This window comes from Fulmarus glacialis, unplaced genomic scaffold (assembly GCF_000690835.1).
Source record: "Fulmarus glacialis isolate BGI_N327 unplaced genomic scaffold, ASM69083v1 scaffold5282, whole genome shotgun sequence".
Lineage (NCBI taxonomy): Eukaryota > Metazoa > Chordata > Aves > Procellariiformes > Procellariidae > Fulmarus > Fulmarus glacialis.
The window spans coordinates 26,532-54,270 of NW_009197038.1; the positions used below are offsets into that span (position 1 = coordinate 26,532).

The 27,739-nt window shown below is 38.7% G+C and overlaps 1 protein-coding gene across 1 annotated transcript; it reads left to right on the plus strand.

Moving 5' to 3' along the window:
• Positions 1 to 13,706: 13,706 nt before the first annotated feature.
• SLCO1A2 (solute carrier organic anion transporter family, member 1A2) lies at positions 13,707 to 27,352 on the plus strand (the record flags this gene model as incomplete). The annotated part of the gene is given in 10 exon segments (XM_009572381.1): positions 13,707 to 13,766; positions 14,903 to 15,044; positions 16,945 to 17,077; positions 17,994 to 18,100; positions 21,327 to 21,473; positions 21,778 to 21,876; positions 22,359 to 22,377; positions 22,379 to 22,581; positions 25,485 to 25,649; positions 27,157 to 27,352. Coding segments are annotated over 10 exon segments (1,271 nt in total), but the record flags the coding sequence as incomplete, so codon positions are not given.
• Between the last annotated feature and the right edge of the window lie 387 nt (positions 27,353 to 27,739).

Below are 27,739 nucleotides of genomic sequence, written 5' to 3' on the forward strand. Positions count from 1 at the left end.
CAATATCTTAAATATAACTTTTATGATGTGTTATGCTACTCAGGTCACACTATTGACAGAACAATGATGTAGCCTCAAAGGGCTAATGATTGCTCTGAGAATGAGCTCAGCAGAGAGAGGAACTGCTGAATCAGTTCCTATAGCTGGGAGTCTCCCAAACAAGAGGAATAAACCCCATGTTTAGATCAGAAAAGTCAGAGCTGACAGCACAGTGATTGATGAGTTATAGTTCCTAATGCCATTCCTACTTACAGTTTATAGAGTGTTAATTGCATGGCTTCTACTGGCTTGCATCCAACAATTTACCTTTGAATACAACAGAAGGTTTAAATTCTTGATTTTCTTTTCCCCTCTCTCTTCTGCAACCTACTTCTAGAAGCATAAACAAAAGCAGAACGCTCCTTTGATTATCAATGTTACTTTCAAGGGCTCTAGACAGTGCTAATGGTAAATAAGTAACATGAAATAGTACTACTATTCTTCCTTTCTAGTAACCTAAGCCATCCATTGCTTCCTGTTATGATCATTCTCTAAAGTCACTGACTATAAGAATTCATCTATAAAAAGGTATTCAGTTTTCAAATATATTGCTGTAATGTATACATACCACTACTACAATAGTATATGGAGTCCTATAACATGTGGACTCATATGTGTACTTCAAAGCAGACAAATAATTTTGCTAAAAGGAAGGCTATGGCGCTTACTTGGAGTATCTCCTTACAGTGTCCGTGCATTGTAAATTCGCATCCTGGCTCACTGCATAGGTCTCTCCTTACAGAAGAGTCCAGAGTGACTATATTGCTACTTAATGTGCAGAATGAGGTCTCCCTGAATGCTCCTGTAAGGGAAAAAGGGGATTAAGGAATTAGGTATGTGTGGAAGTGCTGTTTGTGATTTACTAAGTGTAATTGTGAGAACTCTCCACCCCCTCTTCCCCACCCCAGCATCTTATAAAGAGCACAGATATCTGTAGAAGTGAGACCAGGGAATCACCTCCATCTCCCCAGACTTATTTCAGTGGAGGTGAATTGCTAGTAAGTACAGAGCAAATAGAACCATTCACCACTCAGAGAAACTGCTGGTTTTCAAAATAAATCTGCACGGAATCATGTCAGCCCTTCCTACCCGATCCAGTGCATAAGTTTAAACTAAGTTTTCTTTTCAACTATCTCGCTTTCAATAATCAGACTTTTTTTTTTTCCCCTCTCTGCAAACTGCAGCAAGAGAATGACAATCTGGCTTTGTCTTGAAACACTCTGAGTCTTTTAGATGATGCTGTCTTGACAGCTCTGCTATTAATAGTGTCATTTTCTCTGCTGTTTAAAAAGGAGAGTTGTGCTGAACTGAGAATCAGTCATGTTAGTAATAATTTTTCACTAAGGGCAAATGCAATGTACTAACTTACGTAGGAGGATTTACGTTGACAATACCATGAAACATAAATTAACTTATTTATGGTATGTCAGCACACGTGGCTGCAAAATAAGATAGCTCTTCTTCAAAAAGAAGTGTGATAGGGCTGCATTTACTGTATGCTTGGATTATTGTATGTGTGAGTGCAAGACCTGACCTTTTCATTCTACTTGGAGATGAGAAAAGATTTTGATAAGCACGGGGAACATGAATCAGTACATGAAATTGTCTCTCTACTGTAAGAAGTCATTAAAAATTCATTAGGACTTCAGCATATATATCTGGAAAAATTTAGTGGATTTTTGCTCTGTTATGGTAGTATCTTTTACACCAAATATTGCTGTTTCCATCCGTTTGGCAACCACTCCACTTTTGGCTGATATTGTCCCTGATAACAGAAAACATGAATGGTATGGAAAAGTCAGTATTTAAATGTGAGCTCTCACAAATACTTTAGGAGCTACAAGTGACATGGCTGATTCAAAAGGTGATGTTTTTTGCAATGAATTGTTATTGAACCAAATACCCAGTGGAAAATTGAAGGTACTGTATTATTGCAAGACAAAAAAACCCTGAGGCTCTGGAAACTTTCAGTCACTAACATATTAAAATAATTTCATACTAACATATTCTGCCAATGAATGCTACAGTTTCAATGGGACAAAGCTGAAAAGTCATCATATCATAACATTTGATTCAGAAAAGAACCTTGTGCAGAGCAGCAGCAGAAGCACCTACTTGAGGTCTTTAAAATCTATGAGTGTTGAGTATGTACTAAGTGTATATTTAGAACGGGTATCTTAAGCTCTGCCTTTGGGTTCAGAGTCTTTTCTATTGCATAAACTGTTGTCTAAATTGGTGGTCTTGGTTTTTTTTTCTTCTTGATTTACAGGATTCCTACACATTTCTGGATGGAGGGGTAGACCTCTAGCTGCTGACGATGATTCTAGTGACTGTAGGCTTGGTTTCGTTCAGAGGCTCTGTACCCCTTCCTGATGCATTTGCACGGGCTGTAAATGGCTAGTTTCATTTTAGAGAACTATCACATTGCCACACTGTTCATACTTACTCGTATTGTAAATTGTAAAAAATGAAGAATGTTGGCAGTGTCATATATAATTTCACATCAACATAATGTTTCATATAATTTCATGTCAATGAAGGGTTAACACATTCTTAAATTATTTTATAAGCAGTTGTCATAAACAGTCATAATCTTCTCCATGGTGTTATGGATCATTAAAGTCCACTGCTCTAGATCATGTGTCATCCTGTTGCCTTTTATAATACTCGTAATAGTCTGTAGCAATTAATAAACAACTGTTAGAAGAACCATAAAAATTGCCACCATAGAGGTAAGGTATTTTTTGTTAGAAATTCTTAAATGTACACTGTTATTTGAAGTCAGTTCTTTAATTTCCGTTGTCAGGAGAAGATGTGTATTTCATGCAGCTTAAACCTTCCCGAGTAGGAATACCTGTTTTGGGGGATCCTATGAAAATTTCCCATATTTTAAAAATGAGGTGTTTGTAGTTAGAAAACCATGCTTACAGGTAGATGCATAGCTACGTGCCTGATTCCCAAAAGTTCGCCCATGTTCCTGGAGCTTCCACTCGGGTGTTTCACACCTTTTAGGATTGAGCTGTCTTAGAAGAGGTCCCTATGTAAAGTGTACCTAGAAAGGCCAGGAGTATCACCTTTAAGCATTTTCTAGTAACCAGTATCTAGCCTGTTGTGTGATGACATCTCTGCATACAAAGCATATTATCACACACCAAAAAACTTGGGGACTTAATGGATAGCAAAAATGAAATGCTATCAGGTTACATAAACCACTGATTGATGAATCATAGTTAATGTCATTTTTTAGAGGAAAAGACTCCAGAGAGACTTTGAAGCCTTTGAACTGCCAGTCAACCTACAGTACATTTGTTCCTTTAACTTTTCTTAAAGTATATTCATGAGACAATATGCCTCGTTAGTGGAACGCTGATGTCCTGAGCACACAAAAAATCCCTTTGTACTTTAAAAAGGCTGTACTGCCCAAAAGTATATAATTAGATTTTAAACTTTTTTTTTTACATAGGTAATTTATTCTGAAAAGCTGTTTTGACAATTGGAACATTTGTGTGTTCTAACATTTAAAAATAGAAGTTTGTGTAACAGAATGTTTTCAAGCCTTGTGGCAAATTTCATGAAGAATAAAAAATTTTATGTCTCCATAAAGTTTGCCACAAGGCTGGAAGACATGAACCTGTTTTGCTGGAAAAAAAGGAACCTCCCTAAATCCATACAAGTGGAAATCAATGTGCTACACTGCTTTCTTATGAGAGAAACTGTTATGACAGTCTCACTAGTTTAAATAAATAAATAGTTATGAAAACAAACAATTAATGTTTTTGTATTATCTCCAATATATGGATCTGAATGCTTGCTATAAATGACCATTTATCGTTCTTGTGTTACAGGGGAAAAAATTGAGACGATGATGAGTTTAGGGGGATGCACAGAGCCGATGGCAGAGTTGAGGATGGAAGACAGATGTGAATCTTCATCTGGTCTGTAGCTGACATGCACTCTGTTGAGGTGAGAGGAAATGTTACTGGATAGTCAAACTAAATCTGAATTCAGGCTCAAAATGGGCAGAAGGTCTTGTGCCTCTCCGTGTTTCTGCATATACAGGGATAAACACCACCCCACTTTCTTAGTTAAATGCAGATGGGTGCTTCCCTACCTGGCTTGCATAGATCAAGCTCTTACCTATTAGTCTCTTCATTGGCCAGTACAATAAGACTTTGTGACTCCCCACAATTTACCTCAGTCTAGTATAACCACTGCCAGAATAAATATGTTTTTGATTAAAGGAGGATCAATTAAATTATTACGTCTGTCTTTATTTTGCATCTTTCCTCTCTGTCTTCTGAGAGAGTAGGTTCCCAAAGTATCTTGAGAAGAGTTTTTTGCTCTGTGCAGATGTTGTGACCTCTATGAGCAGCTGAAAGGAGAGAAAATGTTGTGAAAGAGCCTGTCTTGTGAGGTTTCCAGACTCAGTTTTTCTGATCTGTTCAAAGGTTTAACTTTGCAGTGAAGCTTTTGGAGTGTGTACCCAGCCATGAGAAGAAAATTCTGTGTGGGCCTTGTTAGAAATTCTCTCCATTAGCCTCCATTTGACTGGGAGCTGCATGGCTATTCAACTATCACAGCTCTGCACAGCCACTGTCCTGATCAGTACTAGTGAGGGGTAAAATTTTAAGCTCCCTTGTGTCGTCTGATAAGCCTGCAGTACAGAAGCAGATCTCAGGAGATACAATTGAGAAAAAAAATGGTTTTAAAAATTGCTTCATTGTTGGTCCAGCTCTGAACTGATGGGGGAAATTACAGTGAACCTAATCAGTGTCAACATCCTTATCTGGGTTGCCATGCTATGTCCTATGGGATGTGCAACCCGTGATTGCTGTAGTGCTCAGTTCTGTGGAGACATAACTCTTATTTCCAGCTTTTCCTGAATTAGTTACATTCCTGGTTGTTTACAACTGCAGTGCTGTGAAAGAGCTACTTAGTCCTCAGTGTTTTCAAAATCATATATTGTATTTAGAGTGAGGCCAGAAGTGACTTCTGTATTTTTGGTAGGTAACTCATCATTACATATAACATTTAGACTAGGACCAATAATTGTACATCAACTCTGCATTTTTTACTGAGAACTTCTGCTGATTTCCGTAAGAACACCATTTATCCATTTGAATTTCCTGTGAGCTTGCATAAGCAATTGTAAGGGGCTCCTGACCTTGGGCTGGGAGCCGCTGGATGACAGGCTTTTTTGTTCCTTGGCCAAGATGAGTAGATCTAGAATGACATAAGGAGAGATAACCAGAACAGGTGTCATCTGACCTGATTTTTATCTGTCTAAAAGTTAGTTATCTAGATTAAGCTAGCTCTGTAGGCTTTGAAATCAAAGGGAAGAAAGCAGCACCTCTAGAGATGGTTTCCTCCCACTTATTTTAGACAGCTGTCTTAAGATGGGATAAATTACTCTCTGGAAATATCTGACTCTCTCTAATACCTGTTGTGAGACTCTAGATGAGGATCTTCAACAAATCTACTTGCTAAGAATAGGGTATACCTCATTCTATACTAATACTTGATTCTCTCAAGGTATTTTCCATATATTGAAGCATCAGAATGATTAGAGTGCCCCCCAAACAAAATCTATCCAGACAAAAGAAAATACTTGTACTCTCAGTTTCTCAAGCCGTGGGCTGATAATGCAGGAAGCAGTGAACTTGGTGCAAATATGGCCTTTAGGAGAAATCCCATGAAGAAGATGGGAATTCAATATACTAAGACATCGTAGACTCTCTATAATGCTGTATCATCTGTGAATTAATCACAATAGAGAAAAATACTGAATTCCATATGCACTGAATTTTACATAAATTTACTGAATATTAAACTGTGCATTTCTGAACGTATATTAATTTCATATCTCTACTCCTATTTTTTTGGAGAGGTATTTAATTTGTACATGTTGCTGATCACTAGCAAATGGCTGGGAGTGACTCCTTACCTTCATTCAGTACCCCAGTGCCACTGCTGAAGGCTGTGTGCTGAAGCAAAAGCAGGTTATAAAGGTCAAGATCTGCACAGTAAGTGCTTCCCAGGGGCACCTAAGCACATCCAAACACTGAAAATTCACAGAAGTCACTCAAGTGCCCAGGTATGGGCCTTATGGGTGTATTCCTTCAGGCACTTTTCTATACACACGGACCACGCAGGTAGGCTATAATTACCTACTTCAAGATTGAGTACACACTTTTACCCTAAAAATGTTCCCCCAATATCCTTCAGCTCCCAAAAAGCCTGAAAAAATATAAAAGCTCTCCAGCACTCTCAGGCAGCTAAAAATTAAAATAAATATATTTTCAGTCTAATATTTTTTTCTGGGAAAACACTATTTTCATAGGAATTATTTCTTTTGTTATCCATGTAAAAGGCATTTTTCCTTCCTCCAAGACTGTAGAGCCAAATGTATGGATACTAGCCTTTGTTCGTTTGTAAGTAGAAGTCTCTAAGACCCTTTCTGCATGAAGCAAAGATTGATGTAATTCCAATAGTACTTCCTTTCTCATGGTGCTACAGAAAAATAGAACACCAGGAAGGTTTGAATGCAGACAATCCTTGGGAAAACTCTTGTTTCTGTGTGTGTTTCTGTGTGTGCATGTATGTGTCTGAAAAAATATGCCCTTGAAACATCTATTTCTTAATTTTGTTTTTAAAGGTAAACTCAGTTCATACTTAAGCACATCAGTAAGTGAAATTCTTTTGACTTCTGTGAATGTTCAGCATATAGGTTCCTGCTTTGAGGCACTTTGCAAATATGCTAATATAAATTGACCAAAATTGAGTTGCATGTACAAAAGTAAATCTTTTATAATGGGCAGTGTGAATCTTTGTAAACAGGAGTTTAAACCTCAAAAGTCAGATGAGATAAGCCGATGCATGCAATAATTAACGCCATCATCCTTAAGAGATACTTCAACTTCTAAAAAGGTAATATGTTTTTTTCCTTCTTCTTCTTCCCCTTTATTATTTTTTCTTTTTAAGAGGAAAGAGCTTACTTATTTGTCTTCAGTTTCTAAAATGCACATTATTGATAATGAATTCCAGGGGAAATTTTAAAAGCAAAGTTCTCTAAAGTGGAGCTAGAAAATCACATGACAGTAGGCACAAACTATAAATCACTTAAACTGCCACCCAGAAAAGCTGCGTTATTTTTCTCTGATACGGAGAGAAGTATTTAAAGCAAGTTGTTAAGTGCCTGCTATAAGGAGATATTTATTTGACTGGAATTTTTGCTTTCCATTTTTTGTAATTCCTTTGCTTGTTCTGAATCCTCAACCTTACTCACCCTGAGCAGCAATTATTATTGAACAAAATAATCCTACTGGGACTGTAGAATTACAGTCCTGTATGTGGTGTGCCTATGGCTTTCTATCTCACCAAAGTTTGTTTATGATTATTTATTTAATATTTAATTAAAACCCCAGACAATTGCTTTTATTTCCTGTAGATACTGAAAATACTTGCATGCATCTCAGAAGCTCACTTTTAAATAATTATGATGGATAAGGAGATTTGAAAATAGGGATCTCTGCAGTCAAAATCATGGTGTCTCCTCCCGCCAAACAGGCATGGATTAAAATATAAAATATATGTAGAATATATTCTACAAATAGTTATGAGATGAAATATTGGAAAAAAAAAAAAAAGGATGGGGTGAGACAGAAAGAAGCAAGGTCTGGTAAGCCCTTCTAACAGCTAAACACAGGGTAAAAAACAACTAAACTGAGATCTACAGTTCTAGCTTCTAATCAATTAAAATAAATATCATATATCAAATTCCCTGTGCATTCTAGCCAAGTCTCTTGATTAGGTGCTTGCAATCAGATTTCCAGAACTAACTATTACAATTAGAATACTGAAGTTAAGATATTTTTAATGCAAAAGCAAGGGTAATGCTCTAATGACACCAAGACTTCTCTCCTACATAGAACAAGGGCTTAGTCATCCACAGAGGGCTGTTGCATATGGTATGGGTGCAGAAGAGAAGTCACTTTACACCTGAATGAACGCTACATTGCTGTTGACATACACTGTTGAACAACTGCTGTTTTGGTAGGCAGCATCCTCTTCCCTCATCGGGCAGCTTTATATTCAGCCATTTTCTACCTCTCTTCACTATTGCTTTTTCATTGTACTGTCTTCCGTGAACACAAAGCAGTACGTGGCAGAACACTGTCTTTATATTTTCTTCTTATTTTGTCAGAGGATTTTTTAATTTTCCAAAAGTGGCAATGGATAAGTGGAGAAAATATAGCTATAGCTCTTACGAAAAGTGTATTTTCTGAGGGAGGATGAAGCTTTTCACATATTGGAAGCACGTTAATAGATTTTTACTTGAGAAATTTTCTACTGTGTGAGAACTGAGAAGATATGCTCTCAGAAATTTGCAATTGTGAACTTTTATTATAAGAAATAACAGGGAAAGATGCCTTACCTCATGCTCTGCTGCAGCACTGAGCAGGCCAGGATCCTCAGCCACCAGTGGTCTGTAAGGCATCAGCAGGGTGTCTATGAAATAATGTTTTTCAGTACGGCAGCAGAGCTGTAAGTTTGTGAGATAAAAACATACTGTGTAAAAAAAATGCCAAGTACATTGCCAGTCTGTTATTTCCCACTCCCAGCAGCCTAACCTCACAGGGTATGTGATAGTCCGGGGATATTTTTCAGGAAGGCTGGGTGCTTCCTGAGAAAGCTGAGAAACACTGCCCTGGAGGCTGTGCTCAAAGCCAGGTTTTCATTAATCCCAATCCCATCCTCACCACACTTTTTAGACCTTGCATTTAGGCTTTTCATGTACATTAGTAGTTGTTCCTGTGAGGGAGACAAATGCAAGTGTCATCAAGAGACTTAAGGTCACAGATGAAACCTGCTTCAACACCAGTACTTGAAGGCGTATCTACTGATTCTTAGATCTGATGTCCACCCGATTTGTCAAAGTCACATAAACTCTTCTTGTCACATTAGCTAGAACTATTTACGCTTGGTCAAACTACTCTCTGATTTTATAACATCAGCAATCAGTAACTAACAGCACCCCAGCCTGTAGGACAACCACAGCGGCTATGTGACTATAGGCAGCTTTTCTACCTTTCACTTTTGTATGGTGAACCATTGTCATTCAACAGAAGTCCCAAAGGAAATGAATGTTGCAGTGCCTAATTATTAGGATCTTTGCCCCTAATTCTAGAAGAATTAAGAGCACCCCAGTCATATAGTACGTAGTTAAACTTGGATACTTTGAAAATAGATCCAGAAAGGCTGTTACACTGAGAAGAAACACTGAAGACCAGCAGCTGGGGATGCTGAGGAGAGTGATGATATGCCTCTGTGCTTCAGGGGCTGAGGTAATTTTCTGCACTTTTGGCTCAGACCCAGTTCTGCCCTACAGCTGAGCCTGTGAGTGATTTATACCAACTGAGAAGGGCCACACTTTGTTCCAAATAGTTCCAAGACAGCAAGAAGAGGCCAATGATTGTGCCTGTGCTGCTTTCCGTCTACTAACTCAGGGCTTAAACACCCCCTCAAGATGTGAGAAACACAGATTCATTCCCCTCTTCCAGTCCGACCTTGTGTCACCCTTTGCTCTGACACCACCTACCCTGTAAATCTACACAGTTATGTACACTCCTGAAGTTCCTTTCTTGCTTGTGAGCATGCTCCAAATGTCTTCAGTGGGCAGGAGTGGCAGCACTTCATCCTCAGGGATAAGGCACTGCTGTAGCTCTTGACCTTTTTTGGTGGGGAAGAGAAAGAGATGGGCTTAATTTTTTTCTGACAAAGAACTCAGCCCGTGCCTTTCGCATTTGAGTGAGTATTCTAAAATGCACAGCTGAAACCATTTGGCAAAACCACAAATTCTGCAATAAGTATACTTGGGTTAATTTTCAACAATTTAGAATAAAGGTCAAAGTTTAAGCGTATGGTATCAGTCATTTCTTCTGAAAACCTTTTCAAAACTGTAAGTACCTAATTGTTTTGCCATGGGAATATTTTCCTTTGTCTCAATCTAACATTAGTGTAATTGCATTTGAGTAACAGTTTGAACTGTGCCTAGTAAAACAAGATTTCAGAATGCTTTTTGCTACTGGAAAAATAAATTAGTTAAAAATTCTGACATTATAATTGCCCTCTGCTTGGTTACCTCATGTGATTTTTAATCCTGTTAGTAAACAAAACAAGGACTTACCAGTTTATCCGTATGACTAAGCTGAGCCAAATGGAAGATGCATTTTACATTGAAAATAGGATGTCCCCTTGGGACTCAGGCAAGGCAACTTGCAGAATATTGCTTCCTAGACATTTAAATCCAGATATTTGTGTGCTTTTGTTCTCTTTCTTATTGGTTAGATAAGGTGAAATGTGGTTTAAAACTATAAAATGTATTTATGGGTTTGTGTAGGACAAATGGGTCCAAACTCGTGTCTCTCAATGCTAGCCTGGCCACTGTTGTCAACCACACTGAATATGCCTGCTTTAATCCACACAGGATGTATCATCTGCTTTGTTTTTAAGCCAACCTCATTCAGCCCAAGTTACATCAGCTGTACTTCAGGCATCTGCGTTGTAGCTGTAGCCTGGACTAAAACTGTCCACACTCTGCACTTTAGTTCTTTGTGCACTACATAAAGTGGTTGTCTTCTAGAAACAAGTCTTCTGATTACTTGTCTGTCTTTCTGGTTGCCTGTGGAAGTTTAGTCCAGTAGTGGAGATGGCTGGAAGAGGCAGTTGTGATGTTACTGGTAACTAACTTTATGGCTAACTGCCATAAATAGGTTCCAAACTCAGTGCAGAAGCGGAAGGAGTAAGATCCTATAAGGAGGGATTTTATTGACCTCTTCCCTGAAATTTCAGTGGACATTGGAGGCTTATGAGCAGGATTCAAGTGTAGGTGTTTACATGATAGCTGGTAGGTCAATCGGAACCCGAGGGCAAACTTTTGCATAAATATATAGTCTCACCCGACCTGTGCAAATTCCTCAAGTGGTTTGCTACAAAACTTAGTCACAATGTGAATGTCCTAGTATCATAAGCTACCTCTCCTCCGCTCTGCTAAATACTGATGGATGTTCACTGGAGGAGATAATTTCCTTACAGCTGTGCTGACCCTAGGAGGCCAGCTGTGTTCAGGGCTGGCCTGGGCATCTTAGGTTAGGGCTTGAGACCATAGTTCCACAAATATTTCAGGTGACACTGGTGCTCAGATGGGCAGGTTTCATTCTCCATCCTTTCCTACTCTGCTTTCTCCCCCACTTTCTCCTCTCTTTTCATGTTCTTGGCTCCACTTTCCTACTCTTTTGCTTACGTGGGTGTGACACTTGTTGAACCATTCTGCAGGCCAAATCAGTTCACTACCTGGAAAACAATCTTTTTGCTGCATTAAATTTCTGCCTGTTTAATGAGTTAAAAAGGTTTGCAGAAGAGCCTGGAGTGGAAGAGTGGAAGAAAGGTAAAGCAACATGAATGCACAACAGAGAGCAGGGAGATGGGAGTGTGAACATTATTGGTTCACCTTTAGGCACAGAAATGATAGTCTGAGTTCTAACCTGGATTTAAAGTGTGGTGTAAATGCGCCTGAGCTGAGCGAGTTACGCACCTACATCTCTCTGATAATCTAGGCTGTTAGGCTGTGTTGGCTTCAGTTCCATTTGACCAAGTGTGACTGCAAAAATATTTTAAAGCTGGGGAAAACAACCTCAGGAACATAGCTGGAAATAATAATTCTATTTTGTTATTCAATTAATAATCTTAATAATCTTCCCAATAAAAAAATGGATTGAAATGCATTTTTTATACCATAATTTATGTTTTGAGGGAAGGTGATAAAAAGTAAAGGCAAACATTGCCCTTTTCTCATCTGTAATTGTATGAGGGGCAGTGTGATGTTTCTGATGCGCCAAGAGAAACTTGGGCAGAGGTTGCTGGCTGATTTCTTTTAACACCAGAAGAGAAAACCTGTAATTAGCCAGATGATGTTCCCTGTCTATGTTAGTGAAATGCAGGGACTGGTATAGTAAGGGACAGAATCCCATTGCCAACTCCTAGGAGCAGAAGAGGACAGACATAGGGGACTGCAATCTTTGTTCTGTTGCTTACCTTTTGGCATCACAGGTGGGCTACAATCTGAGTAAAGCAGTGTAAAGATAAGGCATAAACGATTCCCTGGGATATAAACTTTTATGCCAAATTGCAAAGAAAGTGCAAAGCTGTATGAGCACAGTTTAGTACTGGTGATTGAACACAGCTTGTGTAAGGGTCTTTAAGCAAAGCAGAAATCCAAACTATTTATATATCATAGCTAATTGTCCAAGTTGCTGACCACCTACACTTAATTGTAAAGTTAGTATTTCCAGGAAGGCTATAATAATGCATTACACTTTTAGAGACTGAAAATGAGGAGGTAGCTGTAGAAGGAGTTAATAGCCATGAATTTGCTAGGAAACAAGTTACTTAAGAAATACATTTGAGAGGATTAACATTGCTGTAGAAATTAGTGTTTCAAGAGATTGACTGGGGGGGGTGTTGGGTTGAAGAATGTGAAAGGCAATTCAGTCTTATTGGTGGGCTTGTCAAGGACAACTTGCTTCCCAGCTGTGGCTCCATGAAGTGGAAAACATAGAGAAGAGCAGGTGCCACAAGATCACACTTGGAAAGTGTATCCGAGATGAAAAAGAGGAAATTAACCTATATCCGTCCCAAATGTAAGGTAGGGCTCTGACTTGCCCTTGTTTTTTTTCAGCTTACCCCATCAGGCAGATGTGTAGGGGCTTTTACACTAAGTATATTCCAAGTCCCCGGAATATATTGCTCCTTTTTTGAACACATTTTTGGAAAATATGTAAGATGTGTAAGAAAGCAAGTGGCTTGATGCTACCAGAAGCTCTAACCATCAAGTCAAGATGGCGATGGCTAAAAGTAGGCAGACAAATAAAAAGGGATGTTTTTACAAATCTTGGGAGGGGAAGCAGAATGGAGTCTGTTTGTTTCCACTTAGAACTTAATTTGATCTGGTGGTTTTGGTTTTATTTTTTCTCCGTCTAATTTTAGTGCCAAGATATTAGTCTTCAATACAGTTTCTGTTAAAATTAAGAAATTTACATTGATGCCAGTGAAAGAGGGGAGAGCTCAATAGAACATGCAGAGCAGAACTAAATGTCGTTTTTATGGCTAGGAAGGACAGGCATAGTAAATAAAGACCACGGAGACAGGTATACGTCAGTCAAACGTATAGGTCTTCATAGTCCTGTCTCCCACAGTGGTCAGTACCAAATGCTTGTGAAGAAGACTGAAAAGCTGTATTACAGACAAACTAGCTTGCCCTCAGAACGTCTCTTTTCTCTGTTCTTTGCTTACTGGTTGTATGCTGCTGTCAGCAGTCAGTATTTGATGAGAAATAGCTAGCTGTTATATTGCTAACATTCACATGTCAAATTTTCTCGATTAGAATAAAGTTTATAGGCTTGTAGCTTTTGTTGGAATCCAGTTTTGTTGGAATCCAGTTTGCATTTATTTAAGGAAGAAGCTCAAATATTAAATATCATAGAAGGAATCTGATTTTTTGCAAACATGGGACAAAAATGTTTCTTTTCTTCTTTTGTCTTTTTCAATGCTGTAATAGGAGCTTTGGACAGACTCAGAAACAGACATCAGGATCAATTAAAAAAGGCAACATGAAAGAAGCTGAGAAGCCACGTGCAGGGGACAAATTCTGCTGCATTTCCAAGCTGAAGGTATAGAAATATTTTAGCAATTTTTTATGAACACACAAGTTTAATTGCTTGCACTTATAGTGGTTTGGTAGAAGTTACAATCTAGACTAAATGAATGAATAGGTTCTGTTTCTTTCCTTATCCTTAATGCCTTAACTGAGGTCAAGCAAGTTTGTAAGCAATCATGTGTTGCTTTTTATGTCCCTGAACTTTACACTCTGTGATGTATTAGAGGTATGGTTGGTTGGTCCTTTGAAGCTCCACCTCTGAATTTGTGTAATCCCCCTAGTCTGACGTGTTTAGCATTCCTTCTTAAACCTGTGAAATGAGCCTTACCGATTGTGACATGGCAGTAAAAATTGGCTGTTGATGTACCCTAGACTATTCAAGTTGTCAAGAAGCTCTATAAAAGGTTGTAAAATAGCTTGGTTTTAACAGTAATTTAAAGCCCAAATACATTACTTAAGCTTTTTAGCATTTGCAGCAGATGTATTTAAAAATACTACAGATTTTATTTCAAAATACTGTTTATTAAGAACCCTAAAGTTAAAAGGATTTGAATACTACTGTATATATTCTTTTTTTTTTTTTTTACTGTGAATTGCTACTAGATTCTTGTAGAAAGGACACACTATTTACTACTTCTGTTTGAAATTACTTGTTCTGAGCTCATGACCTCTACTGAGGTGGGAGAGCAGATGCTTGATCAAGTAATTCAATCAAAGAAAACAATCTTAGTTCTGCAAGTAATTAATCATTCAGATGAGCAAAGGGTGTGAAGGTCTTTGCACCCTGGTCTGGCTGCAGACGTTATGCAGTCCTGCAGATGGCAATCTTGCAGCAGACACAGTGTGGGAGAGGTTGTGCTGCACCTGTCTTGGCTGGGGAAACGGGGCTTAAGGTTTCTGAAGACAGTCTTGGTCAATGGGAGCTGGTGAAGAACAAAATCTTTCTTCATTTTTTTGGTTTAGTGAAGCCATAACTCTGTGGATAAAGATAGGTCATGGGATTTCAATTTGTATTTACACACATATCAGTGGATCAAGACTGTTCACTTGTTTTATCTGGAAGCACATCTTTAGTGGGGAAAATAATGATGGAACATTCCTGAATATATAACTTTGAATATCTTATGCATTCTCCTCTTTCCTTACTAGGTATTTCTGCTGGTGCTATCACTTGCATTTGTTGGTAAAACAATGTCTGGTGCTTACATGAACAGCATGTACACACAGATCAAGAAACAATTTAATATTCCAGCTTCTTTAGTGGGGATCATTAATGGAAGCTTTGAAATTGGTAATCACTCATTTTAATATTTCTTGTTCTTTGAAAATATAATATGTTGGCTGAGCATGTATTAATGACTCTCATGTCCACAGCAATCTGTCAATTGCTGTATGTGACAATGGTGACCGAATCTATCCTACCATTTCAGCTGGTACTTACATATTTACTGTCTTGGAAACTAGCAGGACAACTTAAATGAGGAAGTTTAGGATTAAAAACCGGTTCATCTAATTTCTGCACTATCTTAAGATATGACAGAGCAGCTAACACAATAGAACTACTATATGAACTTTATATTGAATCAACTAACAAACCAGAAAGATTTTATAAACTTTGTTTGAGTTTAAGGTCATATTTAGCGTTTTACACTTCTTTTGATCAGTGACCTCAAAGTTGGTTGGAGTGGATTGTCTCCGTACTCAAACTCAAAAATATTTCAAGATTTCATACCTATGACTGTAAAGAACGTTTCCGGTTCCACTGTTAGTGACCCTTACCTTGCCTATCAGTGAATTTTATTGCCCAGTGACAGGCTTATGCCTTGTCATGGCCACAAAAACCAAACAAAAGGCTTGATAGCTTCAAACCCATCTAAATAGAGATTCTCAGAGGATGTGTTTTATACCCTTAAAGTCACAATGTGGATATTTATTATCCCTGGCTCAGCTGAGGAAATGGCTCATATACACTGGTGGGGAGGGGAGACAAGGCTCCTTCCCTCGCTTTTCCTGGCCTCCTATATCTGCATGTGCAAGAAGAAGAAACTGTTGGCAACACCGTGCTGCTGCCTGCAAAGCAGTCTGATGATAGAGAAGGAATACCCAGAATATATTCTTGCTTTTGATAAGGAGGAGACTTTAAGAAATATGAAATGGCCAAGATTAATAAAGTAGTATGTAAAAGGCTTATTATTTTAAATAAATTATCCTCTCATATACACTTTTCTATAACAAGTTGTGGCATTCTTCTCTCCAAGGATGTAAAATAACTGTGAATAATCACATTAATAAGAGTCAGTGTATGTGGCAGACATAGGGAACTCATTAGGACCGTGTAAGTGTACATCTTTAAGTGTCATTCAAGCCACTGGTTCAATACGGTCTGTCCAGCAATCATACATAAAAAAGATGTTATCTTCCTTCAGAGAATGATGCTCATCACTCAGAGACATGGTTTTGTTCTTTTGACAAAAAGATCACAAAATTAGCAGGTGTACAATTACTAAATTGTTATTTTTATGGGACCTGATTCATAACATGAAGCTTGATTCTTTTCTTAGTTGCATAGCAATAAATGAAGAATATAGAAAATCAACTGATTCTGAAGTGGAAGTGGAGGAGAAGAGACTGAAGATTTTTAGCCCATTTGTATTTTTAAATGGTACTAGGTACAAAAATCTGTATTTTTTTATTCCTTTTAAACTATTACTGAAATTAATATTAATTTGTTATTCTTTTTTTCTTTGTTTGTCATCTTGTGTTTATTATTTTCAGTACAAAAACACTTGAGTATATACTTCTGTATTTTCCCACACATTGCAAAATAGAGTATCCTAGGAGAATAACTTCCTAAACCAGCTATTATTCTGCAGCCCCTGGGCCTGGTCTCTATGTAAAGTAGTGGGAAATTTCTTCTTTACATAGGTGCAGTCAAAAGTCTCTTTCATCATGATCTCTTTTCCGTTCTGCCTTCTGTTCTCATGTTCTTTCCACGTGGTGTAATTCTCCCAGAAAAAGATCACATATAGGAGGGAATTACTGCATCGTTTAGGCAGTTCCCTGTCTAGTTAGTTTTTACAAGACGGAAGGTAACAGATGTTGAGCTAACAAGGTATACTCAAATTTCTGTCGCACTTTAAAAGATATAAAGATGCCTTGGTTTGTAAATAAGGACCAAGTTCTTTTTGCAGGCAACTTGCTGCTGATAGCATTTGTGAGTTACTTTGGAGCAAAGCTTCACAGACCCAGAAAAATTGCTTTGGGCTGCACAATTCTGTCATTTGGATGTCTTTTGATATCACTTCCTCATTTCCTGTTTGGAAGGTGAGTATTTTGCTTAGCTCGCAGCAGCTTCTGTGATCCTTACTTGCCTTAATCCATAACTTCTCCCTTGAAATAGTATTGCTTATTGAGAGAGACATTGCTGAGCACGGGTACAGTATGATAATTGTAGAGCAGCTTGTTTTGTTTTGCTTCTGAGATGGCTTCAAAAGTCAGTCATCACTTCTTAAGTAGAGTCACCCCTCTGCTGGGCACCTTTGCCTTGCCTTGTGCTACCTCTTGTGTGGACTCTCTGAAGAAACAGTGGCCTGTGATACTGTCACATTACATTACTAGCTCTTATCTGCTTGGATGGGCAGTACAAGATGATTTTTAAAGATGTCTTTGGTCTGGAGCCTGGATGACAGATCTTACCTGATTGCCGTGTTGGCAAGGCCTTTACAGACCATAATGATTCTTTTAACCACTTTTTCACTTTTTTTGCTTGGCTTAACAAAACAATCATTTAGGCTTGTCTATATTTTAATCAGTGAGATATCTTCTGAGAAAAGAAGATCCTCTAATCTTGTTATGTCCAATGTGGTATGGCTCTGACAGCCTTGGTGGCACCCTCTGCTTGGGGTGTAAATTGGGTTAGGATGTAAGAAGAGTAGGAGAGAAGATGGTAGGAGGGATTTCGTTAGGGTGTTTCATCAACTTCTCCTGAAGCATCTGTTACAAGATTATGTTAGAGGCTAGATAACAGTCTGGATAAAACACTGCGTTGATTCCCTGCTACAGTTCCTTCGTTCCTAGCCTGATCTGTTACTGAGGCTCGGTTAAGTTTTGACATGGGTTTCCTTCTTCCTATAGCTACACGCTTTTCATATAGGTAGCTTCATTGCTGAAGTACAGATTTATGAGGTGGTTCTGATGTATTTCTTCTTAACCTATACATGCCTTCCTTTGATTCAAACAGGTATCGTATTGAAAGCAGTATTTCACCACTGGAGAATTTTTCATTCATGCCTCTGTGCCTTGTTAATCAAAGCTTGTTCTCTTTACCTACAGAGGAACCATCAACAGGTATGACTCCTCCTATGCCTACTAATACTTTTTCCTCAGTTTTTATAGTGTTTAAATAAATAGGATTTTATTTTTATTAACAATTATTTCAGGGTCATACTTTTGATCAGGCATAAAAACTAGAGGTCAGGAAATTTCCTAGCCTTCTTGTTTCTTTAGTCTGTGACTCCAGAGCTGTAGCTTTTTTTCATGCAGTTTTCACAGTATCTGAACAGATCAGTTAACATCCCTGTCAGTCCACTTTGGGGAAATACAACACCAGGTTGTCTCAAAATGTTCCTCTTTTTGACTTGAAATACTGTGATACTATGAGGAGGTGGGAAACGTATTTGGGCAATGGGTAAAAGTCATCAGGATGCTTTTTCATTGTACCACACAAGAGATAAAAGAATGAGAAATAGAGGTAGAGCAAAAAACTAGATCCCACTTCCTTTTACAGAAGAGAAAGTAGTTTAAACTAGGCTGAAACTTATCTGGGAGACTGAAACGTGTACGTGCACTAGCAGTATGCATATAAAGTAACTACTACGAAGTCAAAAGGCTCAGAGGCAACTATTAAATGATCACACACAAAATCCGCACACTGAGGATGGGATTAATCTCCTGACTCTTTAGCTACCTCAAAGGGAAGCATTTAGTCTGAACCATCTCTTTAGGCTCCCTTGATAGGTGGTCAAAGGAGACTACAGAGCTCTTGCATAGTGTGCCCCTTGCTGTTTACTTTAGGGTGGGTCAGATTGCCTCCTGGATGTGCCTACTGACAGTTGGAAACTTAGATGATTGGTGCATAGCAAAAGTTAGGTGAGATGAATCCCACAGTTAATTGTTATATTTTGTGATGGTGTTCCATCAATGTGTGCTAAAGCTGAATCGCACTGCTGTAATGTTGTATGTACACAGTGACATCAAACCATAGCATTGTACTGTAGTTTTCTGTGTCTCCATTTAGTAACGGATGTGGCTTCCAAACTTTCCAAGACTGCATGTCACTTAAGGCATTAATTTTTCCATCTTCACAATGAAAAGTTGAGAAAAGTGTATACTTAATAGCACTTGGGATTAATCTTTCATTTGAAGATTTCAGATACTGTTTTTCTTCATTTTATAAATGCACAAATTAAGGTACAGTTAGCTAAAGCATTTTCTTTTAAATTATACAGCCATTCAATTTATACACTAGAACCCATAGGTCCTCAAGCCTATGACTATACTTGGGTAACGTGATTGTTTCTCTATTAGTTTATGGACAAGCAAAACTGTGATGTTCATACATATGAGTCCATTTCCTGTGTAATGCAAAAACTGGTTTGAATTTGACCACATCTGCGTGTGGATTGCTTCACCCGTGTTTGCTGACAGCAATCTGGCATTGATAGAGAAGATGTAGGCTTGATCTCTGAACAGTAATGCTTTCATTTAGAAAGTCATCAGTTGCTGCTAACAAAGCCGGTTTTTGTTTGTTAACAAATTGGCACTGAGAAGTCTCAGAATGACAAAGTGGGCCACAGAGAACAGTGGAATCTGAAGCAGACTGTATGGGATGAAGAAATCCAAGGTCAGGGAGAGAAAGAAAGTACTAAAGGTCATAATAGTTCCTGATATAACTGTCCTGATGTGGGACAAACAGGATTGTGCTGCAGCACAGTGTTCTTCTGTTGAGTTATGTAGGAGGATGGATGTGAATAAATGAGAGCTAGATCCCCAGATAGATTCAGCAGGCTGGCCAGATATATTGTTATGGATCTTGATTTTGATCGAGAGTTGTATAAAGATCACAGTGAGTCAGAAACTTCCTCAGAGCAGTGCCCAGACGGGCAGATTGCAGGCTATTTTCCAGTGGGTGCCTGCTCAGGGAAACACTGACCTTCTGAATTGCAGAGGTATGATGGAGGTAGAAAACCTTTCTGTAACTTTTGGTGTCATGCACCAGTTATGGTGGAATTTATATATTATTGCCTAATCAGTATTTGTATTGTCCTCAAGATGTCCCAAATCTGAAATTGGATACCTGAACAAATAGCATCAGGACAGATGAAATTTCTGGATAGGGAGGTCATTGATGTGCAATGCAAAAATCTGTAGTGTTAGAACAGAGCTTTGTGGTAAGGATCTAAGCTGGGGTTTCCAGGTGGTGAGGACCGTCATACAGAGCGCCAGTTGAAGTTACCAGCAAACAGCCAATGATATAGACACAGAGGAATTTACTCTCCATGCGCTTTTCTGGGGGCTTATGAACATTAGTAAACCAAAACTTGCTTTCTTGGAAGCAAATGGTGGCACCTTCCTGAAATCAGGAAGTGTTCTGGTTTATTTCAGACAATGTTCTTATAATCAAATGACAACATACGGGCTTTATGCAACAATTACCTGAATCATTGCAAAAGACTCCTGAATTTCAGAGAGATAGTCATACTGGTCTTTACTAGCCCACTCTTCCAGACTGTTTAGGTCTCTCTGCACGATAGCTCTCCCTCCTGATGTGTCCACCTCACCGCCCAGTTTGGTGTCATCAGCAAACTTGGTGACAGGGCTTTCAATCCCATAATCCAGATCATTTATGAAGATGTTGAATAGCGTGGGGGTCCCCATTTGTCCCTGGGGGGACCCCACTTGTGACAGGCTGCCGGCCTGAGTAAAAGCCATTGATCACCACCCTCTGAGTGTGACCTACAAGCCAATTTCCCACCCATCTTGCAGACTGTCCCTCCAGTCTGTATCTTGCCAGTTTGTCTAGGACAAGGCTATGGGAAACAGTGGCAAATGCTTTGCTGAAGTCCAGGTAGACTTCAGCACCCACTGCCCTCCCCATGTTAACAGCAAGTATTACTTTGTTGTAGAAGGTGATCAAGTTAGTCAGGCATGATTTTTCATCCCTTCATCACCGATGTTCAGGCACTGTCTTGTCTGTCACCGACCATGAAAATGGCAGTTTTGATGAGGAACATAAGTAAAGGGAAGGGCCTAGGTTATGCAGTGGTTGGAATGCCAGGTGGTTGGACAAGGTATGGCATGGAGAAGGATGGGATTTAAACTCTACTCCAGCAAGTGCGACAGCTTCTTCCAGTTCTGGAGCCTTTCAAGTATCGTGACTACTTATTTCCCTGTTTTACAGGACAGACCTACCCATCAAAGTTTAAGCTGTTACTCAATTCTTTGTCTTCATCTCTAGAATTTAATTAATAGTTGGAATTAAAACATTAATTCTGGCTTCTTGTTTCATTCACAGAATGTGAAAAAGAGCCTGGGTCCTTGCTGTGGATATTTGTGATGGTTGGAAACATAGTACGAGGAATGGGTGAAACCCCCATCATGCCTTTAGGCATTTCATATTTGGAGGATTTTGCCAAAGCAGAGTATTCACCTTTCTACCTGGGTAAATCTACCCTATTGTGATAACTCCCCTCCTACAAATAAACACACACATAAACAAAAGCAAAAGAGAGGGTTATTACGACTTCCTTCCATCCAATAAAGGAAGACAGAAGAACATTACTGCCTTATCAAAATAATAATGCTGTAGAACTTGTAATTTAACTAGAGATGCACTCGTTGAAATGAGGCCATTTTTAGGCGCAAATGTCTACTCAGTAGAGCTGTCCTAAACATATATAACAATTCCAAGAAAATAATTATGTCTGGGTTCTAATTTAGTATGTTTTCTCCTTTTCATATTTTAGGATGTCTACATACAGCAACTGTAATCGACCCCTTCCTTGGTTTCTTGTTGGCATCATTCTGTGCAGAACTGTTTCTTGATCTGGGATCAGTAGATGCAGGTAATGGATGAATATGTAAAATCTTACACATAAATCAGTAGCCATGATGGTGTATTTATCAACATTAAAAGATGTTTCTTTGCTAATATGAGGTGTCTTCATTTTATCTGAGTTTGCTGATGTTTCTTTTAGAATGGAAAATCTGTGTATAATATTCAATTCAATAAAAGGCCTGAATTCACACATAGACAAATGAATTTGCATATAAATTATTTGACGAACAATTGTGTCATCTGGCTTAACATAGGAAAGGGCTAGAATTGATTTAATACAAAACACTGAAATTTGCCAGAAAATTAGCAACATTAGAAAAGAAAACTGGAGACTATTCTTTCATCAGCCTCATTTTAAGAATCTTTAAAATGCTTTTAATATATCACATGTCAGAGATGACTAGGAAAACACACAAAGACAGCAAAGAATGTTGGTGAACTAATGTAAAATATGTGATTTTGTTGTTTTGTTTTGTTTTTTTTTTATAGAGGACATAACTATAACAACTATGGGTTGGAGCATGGTGGCTGGGCATTTTGATTTGTGCAGCACTGAATCTTCTTGCAGGAATACCTTTTTGGTTTTTGGCCAAGTAGCTTGTGAAGGAAGAAGAAACAAATGAACCTGAGGAGACGAGTAAAAAAAGTGTAGAACTATTGCAAGAAAATGATAAAAATGAAGCCAAATAGACCATGTATGAAATTGCTAAAGGCAAGTTATATTGTATTTTTTTTCCTTCTTAATTTAGTCCTTAAAGTGTGAACTATGTCTGTGTATTTTTGTAAGTAAAGATGGGTCCAAGGTATGAAATGCATACTCTGTTTTTCATCTCTCTGTAGTACAAAGGATTTGCACAGGGATTTAGAATGGCTCCTTGCTGGCTGGAAAGCTGCCCAGAGGAAAAGGACCTGGGGGGGCTAGTTGACAGCCGGCTGAACATGAGCCGGCAGTGTGCCCAGGAGGCCAAGAAGGCCAACGGCATCCTGGCCTGTATCAGAAATAGTGTGTCCAGCAGGAGTAGGGAGGTGATCGTGCCCCTGTACTCGGCACTGGTGAGGCCGCACCTTGAATCCTGTGTTCAGTTTTGGGCCCCTCACTCCAAGAAGGACATTGAGGTGCTGGAGCATGTCCAGAGAAGGGCAACGAAGCTGGTGAAGGGTCTGGAGAACAAGTCTTACGAGGAGCGGCTGAGGGAACTGGGGCTGTTTAGCCTGGAGAAGAGGAGGCTGAGGGGAGACATCATCGCGCTCTACAACTACCTGAAAGGAGGTTGTAGCGAGGTGGGGGTTGGTCTCTTCTGCCAAGTAACAAGCGATAGGACGAGAGGAAATGGCCTCAAGTTGCACCGAGGGAGGTTTAGACTGGACATCAGGAAAAACTTCTTTCCTGAAAGAGTGGTCAGGCCTTGGAACAGGCTGCCGAGGGAAGTGGTAGAGTCACCATCCCTGGAAGTATTTAAAAGATGTGTAGATGAGGCGCTTAGGGACATGTTTTAGTGGGCATGGTGGTGTTGGGTTGACGGTTGGACTTGATGATCTTAGAGGTCTTTTCCAACCTTAATGATTCTATGATTCTATGAATCTGTGATAATTTCATAGATGTAGGATCTGAATTCACTCCTTTCCCCCTTCTGCATTTCAGCTGTATGTAAATCTGGAGCTTTTCTTCCTGGTAGAGAATTAATGCACTGAAATCTGGTTAAGAATATTACACCTCAGTGATCTGTGGACAAGTTGCAGATTAGTTGCTTGTACCCCACATTCACTATGCGGAAAAGCAGGAAACCAGCACAAGTCTTGTGCATTTCTTGAGTCCAACTTAAAGCCATAAAAGGGAATTCACAGGTGCTTAAGTGTCTCATAAACATTTAATGGCTGTTGAACAAGGATCTATTTGACTTACATTTATTCATGTTACCTTTGGCAACATTCACATCTGTGGTCTTTCAGATCTATATGTCTGTAGGAAGCTATTTTTTTTTCTTCCATTTTTTGTGCTAGTTGGAAATGTAAGTGAATGAAATACATCAAAGTCTATGATCTTCAGAGTAGTCTCGTGATTCAGTATACCCAGCTCAGGTCCCCTTGACAGGATCTTCATTTTCGGAAAGTAAGTGCCAAGTGCCAGTTACCTCTCCATGGTGTTTCAAGCTGAGCCCTGCAAATTCACCACACTCAGAGTGAGTACTCGGATCTTGGCTGATATTGCAATTTCATTTTGATAAACACAACATCTTTCTCTGCTGTCATGTAGCCTTAAATGAATCCATGAATAAAGTACTTCTCTGGTGAGGAAACGTTCCTAGCTCAGACTGTGGATCCTAGTACTCCAGAGTCCCTTCAGTGCTTATGTTTTCATCATCATTCCCTCCTTGTGTTGGTGTGAATGTCCACTGTCCCTGAATATCCTGAATTAAGAATCTTTTCATTTCACAGAATGGTTGAGGTTGGAAGGGACCTCTGGAGGTCATCTGGTCCAACTCCCTGCTCAAAACTCCCTGCTCAAGCAGGGCCACTTAGAGCTAGTTGACCAGGACGCATTCAGACAACTTTTTAATATTCCCAAGGATTTCAAGTTGAAAATGGAAGTATTTACAGTTAAAATTAATCTATTCCTCAGAAAGCTCTGATTATAAACTGCATGGCATATATAAATAATACAGCCTATTTATAGTGTTTCAGATATTTGACTCATTTTTGTAAGACTTGCATGCAGATCCTCTTCTAGTAAGATACTTGCCTACCTCTGAAAGAGATATATCCTTTCTAAGCAGTGCCCACTTTCAATGAAGCACAGTCATTGTTTTACAGATGCTTATGTTTTTCTGCAGAGTTTCTTGACAATAGCTCAGCACGTTAATTAATGGAGAATGTTAGATGAAAAGGAACCGTGTTTTTTTTTTTATGGTTCAGATCCTGACTTAATGGGCATTACGCAGAGAAAAGACCTGTGAAAATTAGTTTCTCAGATGCTTACTTGGTTCAGGACTGGTGGATCCAGACTTTGAGACTATGGTGGGAATAACTGTAGTCACCTCCCTCTTCAGGCCTCTTCTGCCTGTCACTGACAGTAGCAATAACCAAAATCAGTGATCAGGTCTCTGGGGGCAGGTTGTCACAGCTATCTAGTGCATTTGCACCCCTTCCCCCTTGTATTCCCTTCGCAGGCCAGGTGCAGGAAAGGGGTTTTGGTGAATGCTCTGAGGGCATGGGATGAGAGAAAAAGGATTAGGAATGGTGGGGGAGTAGCTGCCGCTGCAAATCCATAGGTGAAAATGGATATATATTTGACATATATATATATATGTGTCACTATACAGCTAAAAAGTTTCAGGAAACTTTTACGATAAGATTATTACTGTGATTTTTTATAAGCAGCAACATGCATTAGTTTGCATGTGTGTGTGCATGGCTATCTTTGTGTAGAAGAGACACGTTGGAGTAGCCTGGGCTAAGCAAGTAATCTTTGGCCTGTGGTGTCTGGCAAAGCACAAGAATTAGCCTGATCCAGTTAAGGACCATTCCTGTTTCCCTCTTCCCCCCTCATCCACACTGAGCAATGGGTGATTCATTTCATAAAGCATCACACTAACTCATTAAATTATTTCATTCCAGATTTCATCCCGTTCCTCAAGGCTCTGTTTCACAACCCGGTTTATATGTTATTTATATGCATAACTGTGTTACAGTTCAGTGCCTTCAATGGCATGATATCCTTCATGCCCAAATATTTGGAAGAGCAGTTTGGAAAATCTGCATCGGATGCCATCTTTTTAATTGGTACGTTTGCATTTTGCTTTGTTATGTTCTACCAAGTAGTGATGTCTCTATGCAAATTCTCTCTATTTATATATATATATTCATGTATACATACTACATATACATACTAAGGTTAAATGCTCCTACAAATGAGAGATTCCACACTACAAAGCATTTCTAAATAATCATGCATTTTCTGCTAAGCATCTCCTGATTTTCTGTGCAGAATTTAATAATCCACTTTCCATTTTTTTAATTGGCCCAGAAAATTCAGCTGATGTAAAACTTGCACCACTGATCTCAAAGATGATATGCTAATTTGCATCAAGAGAGCGTGGGCCCAATTATCTTGATTATATTGTCTTGATTAAGTATACTATAAAGTAGAGGGTACATTTCATGTTCATGAAAATGACATCGCTAGAACTCTTAAGCCATAGATGGGTTGAACCTATGCACAGCTAAAATTGCCAGTGATCTTCAACATTTCCCATCATCTCCACTCCTCAGGTATTGGTCTTGGGCCTTCTGAAAGCCTTAGATCCTCTTTCATATACAGAACTCCGTGGAAGTAAAGCACTGACCAAATAGCTGTCTTTTTTTGTCTCTTCTTTATCAGCTTGCCTTTTTTTATGAGTGAAGACAAGGAGGTGTCATGCATTGGGAAATGGTAATGGCAAGTAGTTGTAGCACAAAGCAAATATTCTGAAACTGTAGGAGCCTTTCTATGGTTCCACTTTATCATGTCTTAAATTCTCAGTTCCCTTGTTTAACTGCAGTGACTTAATTAGACTAGAATTTATCTAATCATTATACAAGAAACATCTTAAAATACATCTAGCCATACTTCTGTTCCTTAACTCAGTGCTCATCTTTCACAGTAGCTGCACCATTTTCTTTAAAACCTGCTACACAAGATGTCCCAGACCTTATGAGTATTACTGTTGCCCTCTGTTACCAGTGTTTTGAAGCTGTGCATCCAAAGATGTGTAACTATCATACATCTTACCTGTGTTGTGTTGACATTGCACTGCTTGTTTGTTTTTCAGGCAGCTACTTCCTAAATGTCTTTCAGTCAGTCTTTGCTTCATTAAAGTATCAAACAGCAAAGAAGCGTGAGAGCATGTTCAGTAATCTCATACCAAAAGTGAAAGTCTCTTCCTCTTTTCTGTGATGCTCAGCGTGCACCAGGATGTGCTCCATTAGCTTATCTTTCTGTTAAGTTTCTCTCTCAGCTAGTATTAAAACCCTGGTTTTTTTTTTGTTTTTTTTTTTTTTGTATTGGAACTAGAATGCAACTCTAGATTACAATTTTTCAATGAATCATTTCAGTCTTACCCTCTAGCTCACTCTCCAAGCAGATCCCAACTGCTGTTGACTTTGGCAGAAATTTTGGCTGTGCAAGGGAACTAGTAGAGATCCATTTCTGACTGTAGTTAAATTATTCAGTCACATGAGTCTTTGCCAAACACAGTCTTCCCTTATGAGTAGCTTTATTTTAACATGGAAGTTTCACTTGTTTAAATAGGTGTTTACAACTTACCAATTATATGCGTTGGGTATTTTTTTGGAGGCTTATTCATGAAGAAATTCAAGATCAATATCTATCAGACTGCGAACATAGCATTTTGGGTATCTTTACTGGAATACCTTCTCTACTTTGCTGCCTATTGGACTGTCTGTGATACTTCACCAGTTGCTGGCCTAACAGTTTCCTATGAAGGGTATGTACTTTAAGACACTAGAGGACTTAAATCTTAAGACACTGGAATGATTTTTCTTGTCAAGAATTGGCCAGGGACTCCATAGTTTGGCAACATTTTAGTTTCATGATCTAAATTCTCAAAGCTTTTCACTTGCGTGAGACAATAGGTCTATTTTCTATTATCCCTGTTTTAAACAATAAAGTGTATTAAAAAAGAGATCCATATCAAGACTCATGCAATTGCATGTCTGTATTAATTCTTTTACTAATGTAATTATACATTCAAGTCATATAACTGCAGGTAAAAATAAGAAGTTGTTGATCAAATTAGGCATACATGAATGCAATTTCAGAATTACAGAGGGACAAACCCCTTTCTTTATCTTATGCTGGTTTACTGGAATTT